At 36.7% G+C, this 24,574-nt stretch overlaps 3 protein-coding genes across 3 annotated transcripts; all 3 read right to left on the bottom strand.

Moving 5' to 3' along the window:
• Window positions 1-8,090: 8,090 nt before the first annotated feature.
• Window positions 8,091-9,080, bottom strand: LOC127191986 (olfactory receptor 52A1-like). Its single transcript, XM_051149337.1, has one exon. It carries the CDS (start codon window positions 9,078-9,080, stop codon window positions 8,091-8,093), a length of 990 nt encoding a protein of 329 aa, XP_051005294.1.
• A 9,153-nt stretch (window positions 9,081-18,233) lies between these two features.
• LOC127192197 (olfactory receptor 52E4-like) lies at window positions 18,234-19,171 on the bottom strand. Its single transcript, XM_051149520.1, is given in 2 exon segments — window positions 18,234-18,334; window positions 18,337-19,171. Coding segments are annotated over 2 exon segments (936 nt in total).
• Window positions 19,172-23,611: 4,440 nt separating this feature from the next.
• Window positions 23,612-24,574, bottom strand: LOC127191985 (olfactory receptor 52A1-like). Its single transcript, XM_051149336.1, has one exon. It carries the CDS (start codon window positions 24,572-24,574, stop codon window positions 23,612-23,614), a length of 963 nt encoding a protein of 320 aa, XP_051005293.1.

Genomic DNA, 24,574 nt, shown 5'->3' with positions numbered 1-24,574 from the left:
CAAATATCCTGTGTCCAAGAAAGAAAACTTGTTCATGTTAGAGGAATATCCATTATTAAGACACTCAAATGAGATCATCTGATGCTCTTTTTGTTCATTTCCTTTCTTACTTTTAAAATTTGATACAATCAGAAATGCTTAGCTATATAGGAGTCTTAATACATGGAGAAAAAAACTCACCCAGACAGAAATTGTCAGCTGGAATTAACCTCCCCTGATGCAGTTTATATTTGGAAAGGAATTAATAACTTACCAGATTGCATCATCTGCTTCCAGCCTCTTCTTATTTGGCTTTTCATAGAGCTGAGCTGATCCCAGGTTGATGTTTTGACTTGGTCCCTGAAGGAGGGCCAGTAATTTCTGATAGCCATCTCTGGTTTGTAGAGAAAAGATTCTCATTGCTTGATGTTGCGTAGCCTGGATACAATTATCTACATAATGGGAAGGTATTTCTAAATAGCAAGAGTTTTAGATGAAGCCATGGGCCAATGCTATGATCCAATAGTCCTGAGACAATTTTCAGGAAGAAAAAAAGCCAGGAAACACAGGGACTATGTAGAAGAAGAAAACAAAAGATTTGTTGTTACTTTGCCCAACCTGTGGCCTATAAATAATTTTATCGCAAAATGAAAGAAAATCCTACATATCTTGGAAAATATAATGTCACTAGAGCTGCCAGTCATGTACTCCTGGCAATTACTACTATATTACTAAATTTATTTGAAAATATTATAATACTTTAAAGTTTCAAGAATAAATGGGAGCTCAAAAAAGTTTTATTTCTTCCTTTGATGTAATGTTTCTGTCTGTTTATTTTATTGAACCAATTTTAAAACACACTGTGTAGTAGACATTGAGGAAGTCAAATGCCTTTGAAGGGTTGCCAGCATTAAGAAGAATTTCTGATACACTCCACCAACAATGAAGTTGTCTAAACTTTTTGTCATGGGATCTGCTTAAATTGTTCACATAATCATCTGATCACATGATCATATGATCATAGCCTACCAGGTCTCATCCAGATAGCGTGCTTCCTCTTCCTCTGAGTGTCACCAGGCCTCTCCACCAAGGGGAAGTGGGCAAATAGGGAACACCAGAGTTCATGTCAGAGTCAGTCCATGTTTTCCACACAACTATGGAGAATTAGCTGTCCATTGGCTAGATCAGGAGACAATTTCCTGACCAGTACACCAACAGCCCAGGCTCTAAAGTCAACAATTAATAAATGGGACCTCATGAGGCTGAGAAGCTTCTGTAAGGCAGAGGACACTGTCAACAGAACAAAGTGATACCCAAAGACTGGCAAAAGATCTTCACCAACCCTACATCTGACAAATGGCTAATATTCAAAATATATAAAGAATTCATGAAATTAAACACCACCAAACCAAATAACACAATTAAGAATGGTGTTCAGAGCTAAAGAGAGAATTCTCAATAGAGGAATATTGAATGGCTGACAAACACTTAAATGAATGTGCAAAATCCTTACTCATCAGAAAAATGCAAATCAAAATGACTATCAAGGCTGATGTATCTGGACCCAGGGGAACATGCACAAACTTTTGTACCAACCAAGGACAATGCATGCAATAAACCTACCCCTGCTATTCAGATGGAGGATGTGTCAATTTTTCTATGGCAATTCTACCTACCCATAAGCATGGGAGATCTTTCTATTTTTTATATCTTCTTCAATATCTTTCTTCAAAAACTTGAAGTTTCATCATGCAAGTCTTTCACTTGTTAGGTTAGGGTTACCCCAAGATATTTTATATTGTTTGTGGCCATTGTGAAAGCTGTTGGTTCCCTGATTTCTGTCACAGTACATTTGTCATTTGTATATATCAGAGCTACTCATTAATTTTTAGTTGATTTTGCATCTAGACACAATGCTGAAGATGTCTATCAACTGTAGGAGTTCTCTGGTAAAAATTGTGGTTTTTATTTACATCATCTGTCAATAACAAAGCTTTGACTCTTTCCTTTTCAACTTGTATCCTTTTGCTCTTCTTCAGTTGTTTTATTGCTCTAAGTAGAATTTCAAGTAATATATTGAAAAACTATTCCATCATGATTGTCATCCCTCACTTGTATCTTCCTATCCTTGCTCCCTCTTGTGCCCTATTTTCCTCGCTTAGATTTCTGACTGAAGAGACCCTCCTTCCCTACAATATGACCACAGCCTATCAGGTCTCATCAATACAGCCTGTATCCCCTTCCTCTGTGTGCCACCAGACATCCCCACCAGGGGGATTTGATCAAATCGGGGCAACCAGAGTTCATGTCAGAGGCAGTCCCCTCTGGAGAATGAGCTGTCTATTGGCTGTATCTAAACAAGGGGTCTATGTTCACTGCATGCATTGTACTTGGTTGGTACAACAGTTTGTGGAGGCCCCCCTGGATCAAGATATGCTGGCCTTGATTGTATCCTTGTCAGACTCCTGAACCCTCTGGGTCTTTCCATCATCCTGATTCTTTAGAGCCTAAACTATTGGTGTTCTGTTCAGGAAGTTATCTCCTGTCCTAGTGAGTTCAAGGCTCTTCCTCACTTTTTCTTCCTACAGAATTTGTGTCTCTGGTTTTATGTTGAGGTCTTTAATCCACTTGGAATTTAATTTTGTGCCAAATGATAAATACAGGTCTATTTATGTTTTTTTCTACAGTTTGACTTCCAGTTAGACCAGTACCATTTGTTGAAGATGCTTTTTTCCATTGTGAAAAATAAAGTGTTCTCTCTCTTATTGCTCTCACCCCTCTCTTCCTCTGTGTCTGTCTCTGTCTCTCTCTCTCTCTCTCTTGGGTCCCCTTTTCCTTCTCTCCCCATGCTCATTTAATAAACCTCTTGATAAAAATCCATAGGTGTGTGGGTTTATTTCTGTGTCCTCGATTAGATTCCATTGATCAACCTGCCTATTTCAATGCCTGTACCATGCCATTTTTTATTGCTGTTGCGCTATAGTACAGCTTGAGATCAGGGATGGAGATCCCTCCAGAAAATATCTTATTGCACAGGATTGTCTTAGCTACTCTGGGTTTTTTTTTTCTTTTTCCATATGATGTTGAGAATTGTTCTTTCAAGGTCTGCAAATAATTGTGTAGGTATTTTGATAGGGATTGCATTGAATCTGTAGATTGACTTTGGCAAGATGGCTCTTTTTACTATGTTGATACTCCTGATCCACAATCATGGGAGATTTCTATCTTCTGATACCTTCTTCAAATTCTTTCTCCAGAGACTTGAAGTTTTTTTCATATAAATCTTTCACTTGCATGGTTAGAGTTACACCAAAAGACTTTATATTGTTTGTGGCTACTGTAAAGGGTATAGTTTCCCTAATTTCTTTCTCAGCACATTTGCTGTTTTTATACAGGAGGACTACTGATATATATTTTTTAATTAATCTTGTATCCTAGCACTTTGCTGAGGGTGTTCCTCAGCTCTAGGTATTCTCTGGTGGAATTTTGGGAATCATTTATGTACACTTTTATATCTTTTGTGAATAGTGATACCTTAACTTTCTCGTTTCCTATGATCCCTTTGATCTCCTTTTGTTTTGAATTACTCCCAGTATTAATTTATAGGGAATCAATGCATGGTTTAAGCTTTAGTAATGTTTCTTTTATAAATGTGGGTTCCCTTGTATTTCAGGCATAGATGTTCAGAATTGTGACATCATCTCAGCTGAGTTTTCATTTCATGAATATTAAGTGTCCTTCCTCATCTCTTTTAATTTTGGTTGAAAGTCTACTTTATTAGATAATGGAATGGCTACTACAGCCAGTTTTTTGTGTCCATTTGCTTGGAAGACCTTCTTCAAGTCCTTTACTCTCAAGTAATGTCTATCTTTGTGTTTGAGGTGTTCCTATTATGCAGCAGAATGTTGGTTCTTATTTACACATTCATTCTGTTAGTCTGTGTCTCTTTATTGGAGAGTTGAGACCATTGATGTTGAGAGAGATTAATGACCAATGACTATTAGGTCCTTTTAGTTTTATTTTGGTTGTAGTAGTATTTTTGTTTGCTTGTCTATTTATTGTTTTGCTAAAGTGAAGTTATCTATTTCCTGTGTTTTCCTGGGTGTAGTTAGCCTCATTTACTAACTTTCCTTCTAATATCTTCTGTAGGGCTTGATTTGTGGATAGGCACTGTTTAAATTTGTTTTTGTCATGGAAAACTCTGTTTTCTCCATCTATGGTTATTGAAAGTCTTTGTGGGTATAATAGTCTATACTGTCATGTTTGTTCTCTCAGGGTTTGCAAGACATCTGTCCAGGCCCTTCTGTCTTTTATGGTCTCTGCGGAAAAGTCAGGTGTGATTCTGATAGGTTTGTCATTGTGTGTTACTTGCCCTTTTCCCTTGTTGCTTTTAATATTTTTCGTTATTCTGTACATTTAGTGTTTTGATTTTTATGTAGCAGGTCTACTCTATTTGGTTTTCTGTAGACGTCTTGTACATTTATAGGCTTTTCTTTCTTCAAATTGGGGCAATTTTCTTCTATGATTCTGTTGAAAATATTTTCTAGGCTTTGAAACCAGGCATCATCTTTCCTCAATTCCTATTATACTTAGGTTTTATCATTTCATGATGTCCTTGATATATTGAATGTTTTGTATCAGGAATTTTTTAGAATTTACATTTTCTTTGATAGTTTCATCAAATTCTTCCATTGTATCTTCTACACCTGAGAGTCTTTCCTCCATCTCTTATATTCTTTTAGCAATACTTACCTCTACAGTTCCTGTTTTCTTCTCTATGTTCTCTCATTCTTGGCTATTTTCTGTCTGTTCTTTTATCGTTTCCATTTTTATCTTCAGATCTTGAACTGTTTTATTGATTTCCTTCACCTGATTGTTTGCAATTTCCTAAATTTCTTCCAATTGTTTCTTCATTTCCTCTCTATAGGTCTCATCCTGTTTGGCTGTATTTTCCTGAATTTGTGTATGAATTTTATTCATTTCTCCGATTATCATCTTCATAAGGAAAGATTTGAGGTCATTTTCTTGTGTTTCAGTTATGTTAGAGTTTCTGTGGCTGATTGCTTTGGGATAGGTGGGTTCTGGAGCTGCCATTTTTTTTTTTTTTTTTTTTTTTTTTTTTTTTGGCTTTTGTTGTTTGTGTTTTTATGCTTGTCTTTAGCCATCCTGCTGTCTCTGGCATTGGGTGGTAGTTCCTGGTGTCTTTCAATGGCCATTGAGAGCAGCTCTTAGGTGAATGACTATCGGTTGAGATCTCTCACCAGTATGGATCAGGCAGGTGACCTGAGATCAGACCTGGGAACTTTCTTTGGGCCATCCCAGTGACCTGAAATCAGATCTGCCTGTGTTCCACACCATTGTATCTCATCTCTGAACAGAGACTCAGACGTTGGTGCTCTGTAGCCCACAGTTCCTTCTGAGACACTGAGTACAGGTGCTATGTGTCCCACCAGGCATGTAGAACCTGTGCCCTTGCCTGTGTGGACCCTGGAGCTTTCTGTGGATTGACCGGGTGGCCTGAGGTCAGATACACTTTTGGACTAGAAAACCCAGACACTGGTGCCTTAGTTTGAGCGGGACTCCTGGGCCCAAATCTGCCTATCATATTGTTCTACTTGTAGATTTCTAGGACCCTCTGTATCCTTTTATTTTGTTATTCTCCCATGCACCTCTCATTTAGAGTCCCAATAGGATGCCCTCCCCTCTGTCCCAGTTTCCTGGTAAGTGAAGGCTTTCGTGGGACATGCCCCTTGGGCTAGTATCCAGATATAAGTGAGTATATACCATTTGATTCTTTCTGCTTCTGAGTTAACTCACTCATTATGATAATTTCTAGCTCAATCCATTTATCCACAAATTTCTGGAATTCCTTGTTTTTAATAGCTGAGTAGTATTCCATAGTGTATATGTACCACAGTTTCTTTATCCACTCTTCTACTGAGGGACACTTAGGCTGTTTCCATGTTCTGGCTATTATGAATAAGGCTGCTATGAACATGGTTGAGCAAATTTTCTTGTTGTGTGCTGGAGCATCTTCTGGGTATATTCCAAGGAGTGAAATAGCTGGGTCTTGAGGAAGCCTTATTCCCATTTTTCTGAGATAGCACCAGATAGATTTCCAAAGTGGCTGTACTAGTTTGCATTCCCACCAGCAATGAAGGAGTGTACCTCTCTCCCCACATCCTCACCAGCATGTGGTGTCGCTTGAGTTTTTGATCTTAGCCATTCTGATGAGTGTAAGATGGAATCTCAGAGTTGTTTTGATTTGCATTTCCCTGATGACTAAGGAGGTTGAGCATATATTACATATTATCTATATTTAAGAATTTAGTATTTAGTAGTCAGTTTAATGCTGTACAAATTTAGGAAGAAAACTGTAGTGATTTTCCCTCCATGCAAAAGATTCCAAGAGTGAGATTTTTACTGGTTTATAGTATTATAAAAATATTCCTACCTGTAAAATAGGTCTAGAATCTACTTATAGAACAGTATAAAAACTTATATCCAAGAAGCTTAATTAGTATATTTACATTATTAATTTTCATTGCCACATATTTCTTCAAAATGTTTTAGAGTTATGTAATATATGTAGAATGCAGTATATTACTTCATTTCTTCATTATCAGTGATTTACTTTGAGCTGCAGAAATGTCTCTATTTCTCTCTATTTTTAATCTATTAATTTATCATTTGAATTTTAACTTATCTACTTTTAGTTATCTATTAATGTTTCATTTATTTTATTTTATGCTTATAGCTTCTTTCCTTCATATATGAACCATAACAAGTTAATGCTTCCTGGCCACAGAGGCCAGAAAACGGTGTCAGATTCCCTTGAACAGAAGTTACAGGTGATTGTGAGCCACAATGTGTGTGATAGAAACCAAACTGAGGGCTTCAGTAATAGTAACAAGTACTCATAACCACTGAGCCATCTCTCTACTAAGTTATTATTGGATCATTTACACACACAAACACAGCCAAATAATCCAATAAATCATACATACATTAGCTACAAAGTGACAGAATATAAAAGTTATACTGGGACAAAATGCAATTCTTAGTATTTTCTGATGACAATGATTAAATTAGAAATATATAGTAAACTATTGAGAAATCAATAAAAGTCTCAATAAGTTTTTATTAACATAATAATCACAGTGAGTATTGATCCTATTAATTTTTCTTTACACTTTGCATTTTAACTTAATAAGATGGAAATTTAAAGTATGAATAACATGACATAATCCATAGCTAAAATGAACCCATATATGCAATGAATGTACTAAAAATCTGCCCTTGAGCAACCAGTAAATAACTAGCATTTCTATTTTTCATCAGACCTACATGTTTCTAGGTTGAGATAGATTTTTAAAGTAGATAATGACAAGATATGGCAGATATTAATTAACATTCAGACATTTAGATGCACCAAAATAAGAAAGATAGTTTCTTCAAAGCTGCCAAATACAAATAGCGAAGACACTAAGAATGTAATATTTATATAATTCCTGATTATTTCATGGTTTTCTTGCAGTACTGTATATATGTGTAATAATATAGATGTATATGTAAGAATATTTAATAAAAAGTGATAATTAAAAAAGGAAAATTATTTCAATCAATAAAATATATTAAAACTGGAAAACGGATATTAGAAAAGAACAAGCAGGGTATTCAGCGGGGTAACTGCAAGTCAGCTAATAAGAGCCTTAAACTAGGAAGTGATGCTTGAGAGAAATTAACTCCAGGTAAGAATTATTTTCATCACCCCTGCAGGGAATTGTCTCATAGTCAAATAAAGGTCTCCTGGAATAAAAAAGTAAACTATGTTCTCAGTTATATTCTTTTTTTAAAAAGCAAAAATAAAAGCAAAAACAAAAATCAAACAACCGCCCCCAAAAAACCTACATCTCCTGTAAATTACATGCAATTGAAACAATGAGATATTTCTTTGAAATCAAATGTACCAGAGACAGAGACATGATATCAGTTTTATTCACAGTACTTTCTATTCCAAACCATACGTAATTGTGGAAATCAAACCCTTAATGTTCCATCATAAGAATGTGAAATCCCTAAAGAGAGCCCAGAGCAAACCTTTGCCATCTCTAGCATATATCAGCCTTTCTGCAAGGAAGTGTCTGGCACCCACAATTCAGAAGAAAGATCTGTGCCACCCGCTTACGAATGACCATGTTTTTTACACCATAAACAATAGGGTTGAGAGCAGGTGGCAGGAGGAGGTAGATTGTTGACAGAAGAATGTGAGTTGAGGGAACAACAAGACCAAACCGGTGACTGAAAAAGGAAAAAAAGGCAAGAATATAAAACTCTAGAAAAACAAAAATGTGAGCAGTGCAGGTATTAAAGGCTTTGAGCCGTGCCTCCTTTTGTTGAAGTTGAAAAACAGCCCGGAAAATCAGTGCATATGAGATGAGGATGAAAATCATGTCAAATCCCAGAATGCTAAACCCCACAAAAAGACCGCATATTTTATTGACATGCACATCATCTGCTGAAAGCTTTACCACAGCCATGTGCTCACAGTAAGAGTGGGCAATTTGAATGGAATAAAAAAGATGCAGTCTTTTTATTAGAATCGGTAGCAGACCTACAAGCACGATTGCTCGAATTACCACCACCACTATCATACGACCTACAACTAAGGGTGTGAGGATAGAAGTGTGCCTCAGAGGATCACAGATGGCAATGTAGCGATCAAAAGCCATTGCCAGTAGAATACCAGACTCCATGCCCTGCAAAGTATGAATAAAGAACAGCTGGAGTAGGCAGGCATCAAAGGCCATGGAATAAGCTCTGAACCAAAAGATAGCTAACATTTTGGGGGCAATGGCCACACAGAGTCCTATGTCTGTAGCTGCCAGCACTGCCAGGAAGATGTACATGGGCTGGTGCAAGCTACGCTCAGCTGGGATGATGACCAACAAAATTATATTTCCCAAGAGAGCCACTAGGCACACTGCAGAGAATGGAAATCCAATCCAAAACTGTACATGCTCTAGGCCAGGAATTCCAATCAAAATTACAGTTTTAGGGTTTAAATATGATGCGTTGTTGGGTTTTAATGAGCTCAGCATCTTGCCTTCTCTCCACTGATCATGATACCTGAAAAAAATTATTTGCAAAGGAAGTGTAAATATTTAAATCTTTAGTTAATGACACTCTTTGTCAGACTAGCATTCAACCTCAGTGTAATTTCAGCAAAGATTAAGGTCTCCAGTAGCTCTCTGCTATGTTGGTCATGAAAGGTCTGTGGTATATGTCCTGGTAGCAGAAGCAAACACCCACTTGAAGCCTTCTGTAGTAACAGAAAGAGAGTTAAACCTGAAAGTGTCAGGATTTGTTATCTCTTCTTACATACAAATACACCAGAGAGAATATGTTCTGCCTCTTTATGACTTCAGACTTCTTTGCTTGAAAATTTTTCACTGTTTGTTCTCCCTTTGTTCTGGTAGCCAACTCATACGCACCAAACTGAGAAATTCTTCTGAGATATTTCGTCCTAGAAGAGATCTCCTTTGACCTAATCCATTACTCTATGAGAGCATTAGCTATCAGCCACCCTGACCCTAGGAAAGTATTTTTCTGATCATTGTCATCTGTCCTCAAGAGAAACTTTGGACAGATTTTTAATCATCTTAGAAGTAGTCTATATTTCATTAAATTATTGAACAAACCATTGCTTCTCAGGGGGATGGTTGTCATTATGAAAGAGACTGGTAAAATGCTGCATCCCTTTAATGAATCAGAATTTGAGTGTTTTTCAGTAGGATATTGTAAAGTGGATAAAACATGTCCCATTTAGTACATTTTATATTCCAGTTTCAATGAAAGTGCAAAGAAAGTCAGATGCTATGGAGCAATAATGAGAAATCTGTTTTTTTTTTTAACTGAGTCAGCATCACAGTGTCTGCACGCAGTCCTTGGGTAATTATTTGCTATTTTAAGTACATTTGGTAAGTAGGCTGTTGGTGGGTTTTTCTTTTAAGCCATGTTGAGGTTCAACAACCTGAAGTAGATGAGAGACAGTCTACCAGAGATTCCTATAAGACAAAGTATATAGGATGCAGGACATGCATGTTTTTACAGTGGAAGTATCTGCTAAACCTCAGGAAGATATCCCTCGTATTTCTTCCAGTAGGGTTAATGTCTAATTCTCAAGTGTGAAACGCCTTTGGTTTTTAATTTAAACAAAAGTTTGGACATCCTAATAGTACACTAGGGATATTAAAAAAAAACATAAATTGTCATAAGAACTTTACGGGTTGGACTTTCAAAAATACATGTATATTTTTGGAACTTTCTCTGCTGTCCAGTGCAATACACACATCAATACAAACTTTAGGTGGCTTACTGCTGCAGAGTGGTTGGTGGGTAGTGTGGCTTTGGTTCTGAGATGTCTAGTCTCAGGTCTGTGGAGGTACCAGAGCCCACAGCTCTGTCAGGAAAGCAAGAATCACAAGACTCAGGTTAGTGGGTACACCACTCACATCATCATTGATATGTTTATTCTGATGTATGATTTTACTCCAGGGGAGATAGGCATTGTTTCTCACCTGAAATTCCTTTTGTAGATGCTGGAAGCAGAAAATTAAAGCTGCTGTGGATGGCTGGAGCTCTAGTGTCTTCAGAGCTTGAGGACAAGTTGTGCTTTCCTCCTAAGCTACACTTATCACTTCGGTTAGATCTGCCGTGTGTCAGGTGTGAGCCCAAGGCATTGCTGTCCCTATCAGAACTTCAGAAGATCCAAGCTGGTATAGACATTCTTGTTTGAGTCACCACACATGTTTCTTGCTGCTATGGAAGGATAAGGGCTTTTTACTTCAATGTCTTATCATATGGTAAACTGTACAAACTAATGATTTATGACATTCTTGGAGAAACTGATGAAAGCGCATTAGAACACAGCAGTTAAATAATGGAACCGCATGTAAAAGTACATCAATTAGGAAAATACTTTGCTTATTAGTAACTTTTGGGGGAGATTTTGTGATAGTCTGAGAACTACACTTGTTTGAATCAAATGAAAGAAAGAGCAAAATGTAAGCTCATAAAAAGTAATTAAAAATAAAAAACAAAGTTTCTTGAAATTCTTTGGTTGTGATGCACAGTTATTTTGGTGAGAGGAGACCTAATTATTTTAGCCTTCTCCATCTCTTTAATTATGGTTTTATTAATAAGTCAAATATTGTAATTTTCCCCAGTATTTTTGTATATAAATGCTAACCCCAATAGGCTCGGTTTCTTCTCACTTAATAACAACGTTAGTGAATTAATTTGGTCAAAGCAGCTGCATCAGTTACATCGACAAATTTTGAGAAAAGCGTTTTACCTTTGTGTTTGCATATGGTATTTGAGGGAACCAGAGGGAGAGAAACACTAAAGGAGCTACACGCCGTTTCTGACACTTACGATTTGATGTACCAGAAATTCTAGAAACTCTTTATCATTTGGTAATTACCTCACGGGTTAAAGGCGGAAATATATCCTGCTTCCCCCGCTGTAGCAGAGCGTCTCTATTAGATTATGTGCCTTGTTTTCAATGTGCATTTGAAACCAAGGCTTGGAAACACAGGAGCAGTGTGATGTGGTTACTAGGGCTGCTGTCCACTGTCCACTTACACATTTCCCTTAATTCTGTTTTCCAGTTCCTTCATCTATAAATTACAGATACCTCCCTTTCTTATCATACATTTAATAAAATATTCTCTCCAACAGATCAGTATTTAGAACAACTCTTAAACTAAATATATGAAAGCTTATTAAAAGTCTGGCATTTTCCTCAAAACTAAAACAGCCTTTGCAATACTGAAAAGCGAAATAAACAGAACCAGAGGGAAATGAGCGATCCTTTTTAATAGATGGGAAGAAAAGTTCAGGAGAGCAAAGTCATTCAGGCAGAGAAATGTGTATCACAGTTACTTCTCAGAAGCAGTGACCACTGGCTACAGTTGAAAAAGAAAGGCAATATCTTAACCAGTTCCTTTGCATCTTTATGTATGTATGCTCGCATTTATGTATTTATGTATATGAATTCCAAACACTATATCTAAAAAGTCCCAATTTCTTACATCAAGTGATTCTTACTCATTGTTTCTTGGTTTTAGAATCATGTAGAAACTTAATGGAGGTTATTGGTGCACTTCAATGTCCAAAAAATCCACTTCCTACAAGGAATAGTAGGTTCTCAACTTGATTAACTTTTGATTTCTTAAATAACACAATTATAACATTGCAATGTCTACTAAAAGAAAACAATGATAATTTTGTATTAATAAGAGGTAAGAATGCTAAAAGGAGCTGGGATGTTCTTTACCTTGATGGAAGACATTGCTGGACAAATGGATCAGCTACTAAACCTTTAAGGTACATTCTAGCTTTCTCTTTATCCAATCTACTACACTGCTCAAAAACTTACCAAGCTTTCTCAAAACAACTATCAGGTTACCCTAAAATACTCCTTTCCATTTTAAAAAGATACCAGAGTTATAGAGTTCATTGAAATCCTATTGAGTGTAGACAGGGAAGCTGGAGACTTCTTGGAGACTATAACTATCGTGTGTTATGTATATCCATATGAACACAACTAAAAAGTGCGTTATTCCTAAATACATAAACACAATTCCACTCTGCATAATGTTACTTTTATGGATTTAAAAGGGAAAATATGGAGCAGTATATGGGTGGGTTTAAAGAGAGTAAAGGAAAAGGAAAATTGTATGATCACATCATAATCTCAAAAATAAAAGAAAAAAATTTAAAGGTGCGTTAATTTAAATTGTTCACCTTTTATGAAATAATAAAAGCAAATAAAACATGGAAGAACAATTGAATAAAGTGTTCTTAAAATTGTTGATTTCACTTTAAAATCTGTAGAGAGAAATACATACCTGGAAGGGTAGAAGCCTGGACTGGCTTCTGCTGGTTGTATTCACGCAAAGTTCCAACACATTTCCATGTTGCCAGAAGGTCCCCTACCCTGTCCACCATAGCATGAGCTAAGAATATGGTTTTCCTTCTAACTCCCTAAGACAGCTGCCACTGTCCTGTAGCCTACCTCTCTTTACCTGAAGCAAACTAGAATTAGGACTAGAACACACACATGGAATGTTCACTGGTATTTTAAAATAGAAAGTATTTGCCTCAGCATAAGAGGTAGGAACTATCTAGTCTTGCATCATATCATAGCATGGCAATTCTAGAAACTATATTAGTAAGGTCAAGTAAACATGGAAACAGAAATTTCTTAGAATGTAGCTGTCAAGTTAAATATTTTTCCAACCTGTGTCATCTGCCAAGACCAACAGCTAAAGTAGGTGAGTAAGAGTGTTTGTTATCAATGCACCTGCACTTCCAAATATCAACGGCAACCCACTATGTAGTGATTGTTAGTTCTGTTGGACAACATTTTGCAGTGATTTTGCCTGGTATATGTGTACCTGTGTGAATCCCTGTATAATCAGATCGTTGTAAATGCCAAGAAAAATTCAACTACTAGAGAAAACCACAGCTCATAATTTTACTTTTGAATACAACTAAAATCTATTTCTTCAAGAATAAATTTTTCTAAGTTCCCACTCTTAAAACATCATGATTTTTTCATGATACTTTTGTTAGGACTCCTGATTTTAATGAGACACTTCACTAACTACAGCATAATAGAGGATAGCCCCCAAAATACAAGTTAATCAAGTTATGCAAAAGAAGAGTCTAACTTGGCTTTTAGTCAACTTCCATTTATAAATGCGCATTTAGAAGCAAATAATCTAATTCATCAAACAATTCTCTTAAAATCAAATGAAGCGTATTAATGCCAATGCATCTTCTTTCCTGTTAGATCCATTGATGAATTGATAGATTTCTTGGGACACTGTGTTCTTCTCCAGGATTGCCTCTAATTTCCCTTGTAACTGAAGAAGACCTGGACGTCGTGTTCTTTCTGTTTCTTTATTTCTGGTGCTGGAGTAGTCAGCATCAGTCACCATACCTGACTCTAGTGCATATTTCTCCAATACTCCAACAGTCCTTTAAAAAACTATTTGAATTCTTCACACACAGTTCCCTTTTCCCTTGATATTGTTTGTCGCTAAGTGACTATATATATCATTAAGGATGATACTAATTCCCAAGGTGGAAAGTTCTATATATCAATGCCAACATCTGGCAGACACTTAAAATCCTGAGTTTAGTTAGTAAGTCATTTATTATCAAGTGACATCAATAACAAACTGGTGACAAAACAACTCTGCCTTTACTGTCAAGTTCCCAGGTAATAGCAACTAACAATACAATGATGACGCAACACCATTTAAATAAAGATTTTACAATGTCAGAAACTTTGCTTCCCTCAGAATATGACTCACTTTCTTCACACTCGACTCTTGGCTGGGTCCTCACTGATGCATCTGTGTTCAATATTTCAACATTCTTAAGTTAAATTTTTCCAGCTTCACAGTCATCAGTGAAGGCTCAAGACACACACACAAAATTAATTTGGATTGTAGAGAAGCAAACAAATTGTCTTCAACTACAATTGTCATTATTTTTTAGATGCATTCTTCTCTCATACAATACATCCTGACCACAATTTCTCATCCCTCCACTCCTCCAAATTCTCTCCTCAACTTCCCCTCTCCTCCAGATCCAGTCCTCTTCTGTTTTCTTTCCAAAAAGGAACAGGCCTCCCAGGAATATCAAAGCAAGAGGGCACAACAAGATACAAGACTAGGCACAACCCTCATATCAGAGTAGACAAGAAATCTCAAGAGGAGAAAAAGAATTTCAATAGCAGGCACAAGAGCCAGAGACACCCCCATATCCCCTGGTAGGAGTCCCACTAAGAGACCAAGCCACACAACCATAACATTTATGCAGAGGATCTAGTACAGACCCACACAGGCTCTGTCACTATCACTGCAATCTCAGGGAGCCCAGGCAACCCTGCGTACTTGGTGCTGTGGGCAGTGTCTGCTAGCCTTAACCCCTCTGGCTCATACGATTTTTCTTCCCCTTTTTCACGAGACTCCCCTATCATCTTTGTTGTACTTTCTTCTTTTATTTGAAATTTACCTCTGATTTTATTATTCCTCCAGGTTTAGCTTCGGCTTTAGTTTTTCTACCTCTTTAGTTGTTTGAAATGAAGTATCACAGTTTTCTACATTTTCTTGTATCTAGTCTCTCTCAATTTTCATAAATGAATGTAAACAGTGTTAATATAATCTTATCATTTCCCCAAAAATATTCTAAGAAGATACTTTCTATTGTCCTTGATAGCTAATATTTTGCATAAACATCATCTTCATGGTCTATTTCTCAAATACCATATTAATGTTTTAATTTTTCTACTGAAAGTTTCCTAACAAATAAATAATATCTACATTATTTCCCAAAAATTCCATTATGTGGTGTTTAGAAGAGACCAAAATGATTGCAATTCCATAGTAAGAAGAGTGTGTTAACTTTTACAGCCGTCCTTCTATAATAGCACTAAAGCAAATCTAACCAAAATGTTCACTGAAATACAACAACCCTGATGCAGGATAAGATATGTACACTACCATAGGTTCATTTGAATGGTGCTATAATTGTAATAAAATTTGTAGTGTCAATGTAGATGCATTAGGAGAAGTTTGGAGTGAGAACTGAAATTATTCATAGATATGCACACATAGTTTAAATGTTATTATTTATATATTCAATAAATAAAATAAACTTAAACAGATTGGCCATAATGAAGAGTTGCCACAGTCATAATTTACTATTAATTGTGAGGAAAAATATCAGAAATGTGCTTGATGTGTGAGTTTTAAGACTCGGAACCTGGAGAGATAGCTCAGTGGATAAGAACACTATTTCTCTTGCAGAGGGCCTGTAGGAATCAATCCCAACACCCAGATAGTGGTTCACAACTATTCACAACATCAGTTCTAAGTTGTCCAAAAGGTATGCATATGGTGTAGGTACTTACATGTCAACAGACAGCCCAAACCTAAGCAGTGTGTGTGTGTGTGTGTGTGTGTGTGTGTGTGTGTGTGTGTGTACACAAACCATTGTCTCATGGGCCAGGTTGGCTTGAAATTCTGTAGATACAGGAATTATTTGAATTTATCATTTCTCCTGTATCTGATTCATGAGTTTGTAGGACTGCAAACCTCTGCATCCAATACTCAGATGTCTGCACCCACACGGCAGTCATCCTGATTTACCCTGACTAAGAAATATTAGAAAAGTATGATGTCTTTTTTGAAAAAAAATAGACTGGATCCTTTTTTTTTTTAGTTTTTAAATTTTTAATTGGTTCACAGTACCTCCCGATTGTAGCCCCATCACTCATTGCCTCCCAGTGCCAAGCTCCCTCCCACATACCCACCTCTTCCCTTCCTTGGTCCTTAGAAAGGGGATCCCTCCTTACCTAACATCTGACTTCAGCTTATCAAGTCTTTTCTGGACTCCCTGTACCCTCTTCCTCTGTAGCTTGGCAAGGCTGTCTGTCAGAAGGAATTGTTCAATGTGTGGGGGCAAGAGTCCATGACACACGTAGTCCCTACTCCCCCATAATGGGATCCATAAGGAGACTGTGTTGAATATCTATTACATCTGAGCAGAGGGTCTAGGTCCACACCATGCAAGGGTATAAATAATATACTTTACTTGCAATGCTTTTTTTGTCAACATTGTAGTGAAGTTAGGAGTGAAATCTGAAGAGAAGAAAAATCAAGAAATGTTTAATACTATACCAATACTCTAAAATTAAGAAAGAATAATTCCCAAGTCTGTATCCACAGTAAATGTGTAGAAAGCCTGCTGATTGTGATATGCCACCTCATCCAGTTGAGGTATTTTTCCATTTCTTTCATGGTCTCTGAAATTTTTATGAGGAACTGGTACTGGCGTTGAGCCTGATGGTTTCCCAACATGGACTAAAATGCTCTTTCAAAGATCTTTTTGGTAACACAGCAAGATATATTGATTGGATTTAAAATTCAGAGACGTTTGCTTGCATTTGAGATAAATGCTATGTATACTATAAGGTCATAGTACCTTCAAATTTTAGAGGCTTTGTCATTGTTTTCAAAAATAATTTATGAAAGGTTTTGTTGTCTCATCTCATATTCATAAAAACCGTGGTAATTTTCTTACTGTAATAGCGTCTATAGCAGATGAATGTGACTCAGAGGTAGAAATAAGGATTAACTATCATGAAGGTTTCAATAACTATATGAAACTAAAGAAAATCACATAAACTGTAGTAATACTGGAAGAGGAGATAGTACTTAAAGTATATAACTTATAAGTAGCGATTCGTGTGTCAAATTCTTAAGATGTATGCCATCAAAAACTTTGTTTTTACAAAACCTATGCACAGTATCAGCTACTGACATAGTACACACTGTTTTACACACATTAGAAAATAATTTTACAACTTTTACGTGGACTTCATTCCTCCATGCTCTCTAACTCTCGTTTAAAAAAATAAAGGCTTGAGGCCCATCCCAATAGAGGAAGCCCATGCCTGATACTGCTTGGATGGCCAAAACAAGAGTCTGAACAGCCCAGTGAGTGAGAGTAGATTGCTGGAGGAGCCAGAGGGGTCAAGGGTATTATGAGAACACAGCCACAGAATCAACTAAGCAGGACTAAAAGGAGTTCACAGAGACTGAAGCAAAAATCACAGACCCTTCATGGGTCTCAGTTAGGTTCACTGCATATTCATTCTGCTTGTTGTCTTACTGTCCTTGTGGATTGCCTAACAGTGGGCACTGAGGGTGTCACTAACACCTTTGCTTGCCCTTGGGAACCTTTCCCCCATTAAGTTGCCTCATCCAGTCTTGAAATAAGGGTTTGTGCCTAATCTTACTGTAACATGTTACGCCATGTGCAGTTGATATCACTGAAATTTTTACTCTTTTGTTTTGTTTTGTTTTGTTTTGTTTTTTAAGGGAATTGGAGGAGTAGTATATATGAGGGAGGGTTTAGAGAGTCAGTGGTGTGAAAAGAGAGGAGAGAGAGGGAACTGTGGCCCAGATATAATGTATAAAAGAAAAATAAAAGAACACAGTAGAGAAACTTTTGAAGGTGAAGTAATTTTGTAAGAGAAACATTGAGTGATGATTCCAAAGTAATGGCTGAAGCCTATGAATAACCCTTGACCTAGTTGTCATTGGAGAACACTGACAAAGATAAATTCTGAAAAGAAGCCTGACAGCACTTATGAACCTCTGATATTTGGGCTATTCTTTCTTTACAATAATTTTCATGACCCCCTCTCGAATTTGTTTTGTCCTCACTCCATAGATGACTGGATTTAAACAAGGAGGGACAACCACATAAGATTGGCCAAGAGGATGTGGATGTAACGAGGGACATTTCTACCAAACCTATGGGTCATAAAAGAGAAAAATGCTGGAGTATAAAAGACTAAGATGACACAGACATGGGAACCACATGTGCTAAGGGCTTTGTGCCTGGCGTCCCTGGAAGGAAGGTGGAAAACAGCCTGTAGGATCCAAACATAGGACAGAGCAATGAGAATTAAATCAAAAATCAGAGCAGCTATGGTAAATAAGCCATAGATGATGTTTATCCTAATGCTGGCACAGGCTAGGCGAGCTATCCCCATATGTTCACAGTAGGTGTGAGGGATAATGTAGTGTCCACAAAAGGGCAGTCGCTTTAGGAGGGGACAGAAAGGGATGACAAGAAGGACAGGTCTCCCCACTACAACAGATGCCATAATAGCTACCACCTTGTTGGTAAGAATAGAGGTGTATCTAAGTGGGTAACAGATGGCAACAAAACGATCAATTGCCATGGCCAGGAGAACAACAGATTCCATGCCTGTGTAGGTGTGGATGAAAAACATTTGAATAAGGCAGCCTTCAAAACTTATCTCCCTAAGGTTGAACCAGAAGATGCCCAGCATCTTGGGAATGGTAGAAGTGGAGAGGCCAAGGTCAATGAAAGAGAGGAGGGCAAGGAAGTAGAACATGGGCTGGTGAAGACTCTGCTCATTCTTGATCACACAGAGGATTGTGAAATTCCCCACAAGTGCTATCAGATAAACAATAAAGAAAGGGAAGGCTATCCAGGTGTGGAAAGCTTCCAGACCAGGAATGCCCAACAGATGAAAAAGAGATGGGTGGGAAGCAGTTTCATGAATAGAGGCCATCCTTCTGGGACTCTTGGGAGACTGTCTACAATCTTTAGTCAGTATTTCTGGGAAGAGATAAAAACACATAGAAGTGGTTGATTAGTACATATAATAACCTGTCAATTAAACTAGTAAGAACACAGTTAGAGGAGAACATGCAGAGATTAACTACTTGAGAGATTCAAATAATCAGCTACTCTATTTAGCATTATGTGAAGAGTATGAGCAACACTAGGTTATGAATAACAACCCCCCTGCTCTACACAAATGTTATTTAGGGAGCACACTGGTTAATATTCAAATCCTTTATAACACATTCAAGCTTCTTCAGTAATATTAGAGAGAAATACCCCAGATGCTATACATAAGAAGAGGATAAGTTACAGTAGGAATGGAGTAGTACTCTGTCTTTCAGAGTTCCTAAAATTTTGGTGTTGCCTAGATTGTCAATAGTTTAGAACAGGTTCAACTAACACCTCAAAACTGAAATTTTGGGGATAACAACAATAAGTATAATCAAAATTTACCATTAAAAGAATTACAGTGCATTAGAAGATTTCAAGATTAATAAAAGAAGAAGTGACACCAGCACATGGAAGGACAAACAAAGAAGCTATAAAAATTCAGAATCAAATACAAAGTGGCAGAAAGTGATTTTTATGGAGAAATTAATGTAGTAATTCAATAAAGAGACTCTTATAAAGACTATTTCCTAGTCTAACTTTATTATTTCCTCACATACCTGCAATATATCAACATTTTAAGTTAAAATAGTCTTTAAATTAACAGAAATAAATAAATCGTTTAAAATAAAACTAATGGTTTTAGACACAACACAGGAAAATATATTTTCCATCTTCTGAAAAGCATTTTTAAGATAAAAGAGATAACTATCATTAAAAATTTAGAATTAAAATATTGTATTAGTTGTTTATTAATTTTACATATACTTTTATCTTATTATAAATAAATAAAAGTATCATACAGTAAGATGAGCCATGAAGCAATCGGGAACTATAAAAATGTCACATTGATAATGATTTGGTTATTTTTATTTGACAACCTTAAAGAAAACATCTTAGTCTATGACCACATAGTGGGTGAGGAGTTCCCCCTTGGTCTTAGACCTAGGGGAGGGGAATAGGGTGAAAACAGGATGGAGAGAGGAACGGAAGTATACAAGTGATGGGATAACAATTGAGCTGTAATCTGAATAAATTAATAAAATAAAATACGGAAACATCTATCCTATCTTGGTGAGTCTAAAATCTTGAATGCAAATCAGTATTTATCATACCCCATCACTATCAACTTTAATCATCTATCTAGACCTTAAAGCATCTTAACCCTTAAACAACTAAGCTTAATTGTAAAACTAAACTATCTAGTCTTCAACTCCATTGGAGACTAGAGGAAGAATGAAAGTTAATTATCGGATTAATCCAGAACTGAAGGTTAGCAGCTTGCCAAGTGAGACGATGACAGAGACGGTTTGCTACTTGAGCAGTCACCCACAACACTCTATAATGTTGGAGAATCATCTTCTGCCTTCTGGCCCAATATATCTGAGAGACATGTTTGTGACACAGGAACTACTGAGGACTTGGCGTAGTTTGGCAGTTGATTCTGCTTGCATCCAAGTTTGCCCACTTTTAGGCAGAATTCTGTCTGTGGTGGAAATGAGAACATTTTGCTCAGTGGCTTGTTTGCCACATTGGAAGTTTGATAGCAAAATTGGGAATTGCCACAATCGTTTCTTCTACCACTCAATATTTTTTTGTTTAGAGCATATAAATATCTTTTTAAATAATTTTAAAGATAATCAGTAAAGCTTAAATTGACATTTCGCAAAGGAAGTAGATAAATGTATTGAAATTATCCAATTAAGCAGGCATCTGTGATGGAATGAGAAGCACATAATGACATTTTTCAACAACTTTTGAGATGATGGTACAATGGGCTTTGGGGATGATGGTACAATGGGCTTTGGGGATGATGGTACAATGGGCTTTGGGGATGATGGTACAATGGGCTTTGGGGATGATGGTACAATGGGCTTCTGGGATGATGGTACAATGGGCTTTGGAGATGATGGTACAATGGGCCCTCCAATAGACTCAGTAAAGTGGAAAGGACAAAGTTGGAGTTGGAAATTATGGCATCTGATAAGGTTCATAATGTCCCATATCTACTATTTCACAAAGAAAGTAAACTCCAGAATCATTGATCAAGATAGAGGAAACAAATACATCTAATGATTAACACAAGGATATTAGTGCCCACTATATTCATGCCTGTTCCAGTGTAGGTATGACTCAAAACACACATCAATAGGGAACAGTTTATGTAAAGAGAACCTATTTAGCAATTTGTGTGGATTAATTATTAATACAATTACATAAAATAAATAGCCAGTTACTATACTTAGTTATCATGACCTTTATTACAAAATTTAATAAACATAACACATATTATCCAACATGTATGAATTTTGTAGACAAGAAAATGAAACTTTTTTGCATCAGGCAAGGTCTCAAGGGTTGAGTGGAGTCAGGAGTAAAGTAGAAATGGAAGCAGGGGCAAGAGTTAAGCTAGTGACAAAAATTATATCTTTACAATGACATAAATTATGTAGGTATAGGCATGTGTTAAAATGCATGAATATGTGTGCATTTCTAAGTATGTATATTTCGTTTTTTTAAAAAAACCAAATTAAAGTCAGGAGAAGAGTGTAGAAGGCTAATGATGTTTTCAAACAATCTTACTGTTTGTTTCTATGAGTTTATTTTTTACACTCCAACTGGTAAGAGAATATCCAGTGATTATCTTTCTATGTCTTAATATAACATCCTCTACAGCCATCCACGTTGTTCAGAGCAAAAGTCCCTTCTTATAGGGCATCTGTCTGTCTGTCTGTCTGTCTATCTATCATCTATCTACTATCTGTCTATCATTGTTAAAACTCAATTTATTGTTTAAAATTCCCCACACAAAACTGGTATAAGGTTTTGATCTTATCACAATATGTGTCAACATTAATCGTTAATAATACACAGTATGATACAACCTGCTTTAACAAACTCTTATAATTTGTAATGAATTTTACAGATATTACATTTGTCTTAATTGGAAATTACTTTCACTCAAGTAATAAAATAAAATATCCTAATGTGGGGTGGCCATAATTCTTAGGCACAACAGATAGAATTCTGCTTAAAATGGGCAGGCTTTGATGAAGGCAGAGTTCATGGCCAAACACTTCCAAGACAGAGTAATCAAGTCCTCAATAGTTCCTACCACACAAATGTCTTGTCAGATACACTGGAACAGATACCTGAAGATGATGCTCCAACGTTTTAAAGAGTTTTGGATCACTGTTCAGGCAGCAAACTCTTTCTGTAATATTTTTTGTTTTGTTTTGTAAGCTGCTAGCCTGTACTTCCTGTTTATTCAGGTAATTAATTTTATTCCTTATCAGGTTTCTGTTGGGATTGATGATCAGATGGTTTACTTTTACAATAAAGCTTATTTATATAGGGGTTAAGACTTTTTAGGTCTGATGGATGTTTTAAGTTGATAGAGATTAGATACAATAGATATTGATGTACATTCATAATTTTAGACTCACCAAGATAGGAAAGATATTTTCTTCAAAGTTACCAAATACAAATAGCCAAGACACTAAGAAAGTAATATTTACATAATTACTGATTGTTTCATGGTTCTTCTTGCAGTGGGTAGTTTATTATATATGTGTAAGAATATAAATATATATGTAAATTTTTTAATTAAAAACTGATAAAAAACAAAATTAGTTAAAATCAATAAAAATACATTAAAACTGACAAAAGTATATTAGCAAAGAACAAATAACATACCCAGTGGGGTAACCAGCAGTCAAGTGTAAAGAGCCTTAAACTAGGAGGTGATGCCTGAAAGAAATGAACTATACCTAAGAATTACTTTCATCACCCCTGCATGGACTTAATAGGCAAGTAGAGCTATACAAAAATAAAAAAGTAAACTATGCCCTTAGTTATAATCTGTTTTTTTATGTTATAGAGGAGTTTATTAAATGAGCATGGGGAGAGAAGGAAAGGGGGGAGAGATACCCCAGAGACAGAGACGGAGACAGAAGAAGAGTGAGAAGAGATTAGTTATATTCTTTAAAAATAAAAGAAAACAAAAACAAAAACCCTACGTGTCCGGGAAATTACACATAATTGAAACAATAAGATATAGCTTTGAAATCAAATGTATCAGAGATGGAGACATGATATCAATGTTATTCGGAGAACTTTTTACTTTGAACCATCTGTAATTATGGAAATCAACCCCTTCATGTTCCATCAACAAAAGGATGTGAAATCCTACAGTGAGCACAGAGCAAACCTTTGCCATCTCTAGCATGTATCAGCCTTTCTGCAAGGCAGTAAGTGCCTGGCAGACAACGGTTCCTTACTGATGACACCCACGATTCAGAACAAAGATCTGTGCCACCCGCTTACGAATGACCATGTTTTTTACACCATAAACAATAGGGTTGAGAGCAGGTGGCAGGAGGAGGTAGATTGTTGACAGAAGAATGTGAGTTGAGGGAACAACGTGACCAAAACGGTGGCTGAAAAAGGAAAAAAAGGCAAGAATATAAAACTCTAGAAAAACAAAAATGTGAGCAGTGCAGGTATTAAAGGCTTTGAGCCGTGCCTCCTTTTGTTGAAGTTGAAAAACAGCCCGGAAAATCAGTGCATACGAGATGAGGATAAAAATCATGTCAAATCCCAGAATGCTAAACCCCACAAAAAGACCGCATATTTTATTGACATGCACATCATCTGCTGAAAGCTTTACCACAGCCATGTGCTCACAGTAAGAGTGGGCAATTTGAATGGAATAAAAAAGATGCAGTCTTTTTATTAGAATCGGTAGCAGACCTACTAGTACTATTGCTCGAATTACCACCACCACTATCATACGACCTACAACTAAAGGTGTGAGGATAGAAGTGTGCCTCAGAGGATCACAGATGGCAATGTAGCGATCAAAAGCCATTGCCAGTAGAATACCAGACTCCATGCACTGCAAAGTATGAATAAAGAACAGCTGGAGTAGGCAGGCATCAAAGGCCATGGAATAAGCCCTGAACCAAAAGATAGCTAACATTTTGGGGGCAATGGCCACACAGAGTCCTATGTCTGTAGCTGCCAGCACTGCCAGGAAGATGTACATGGGCTGGTGCAAGCTACGCTCAGCTGGGATGATGACCAACAAAATTATATTTCCCAAGAGAGCCACTAGGCACACTGCAGAGAATGGAAATCCAATCCAAAACTGTACATGCTCTAGGCCAGGAATTCCAATCAAAATTACAGTTTTAGGGTTTAAATATGATGCGTTGTTGGGTTTCACTGAGTTCAGCAT

Source organism: Acomys russatus, chromosome 7, assembly GCF_903995435.1.
Source record: "Acomys russatus chromosome 7, mAcoRus1.1, whole genome shotgun sequence".
NCBI lineage: Eukaryota > Metazoa > Chordata > Mammalia > Rodentia > Muridae > Acomys > Acomys russatus.
This window is presented reverse-complemented; position numbering and strand designations above follow the sequence as displayed.

Bases quoted from the DNA above. Each gene is read 5' to 3' on its own strand.
- LOC127191986 (XM_051149337.1), bottom strand. From the start codon at position 9,080: ATGCTGAGCTCATTAAAACCCAACAACGCATCATATTTAAACCCTAAA.
- LOC127191985 (XM_051149336.1), bottom strand. From the start codon at position 24,574: ATGCTGAACTCAGTGAAACCCAACAACGCATCATATTTAAACCCTAAA.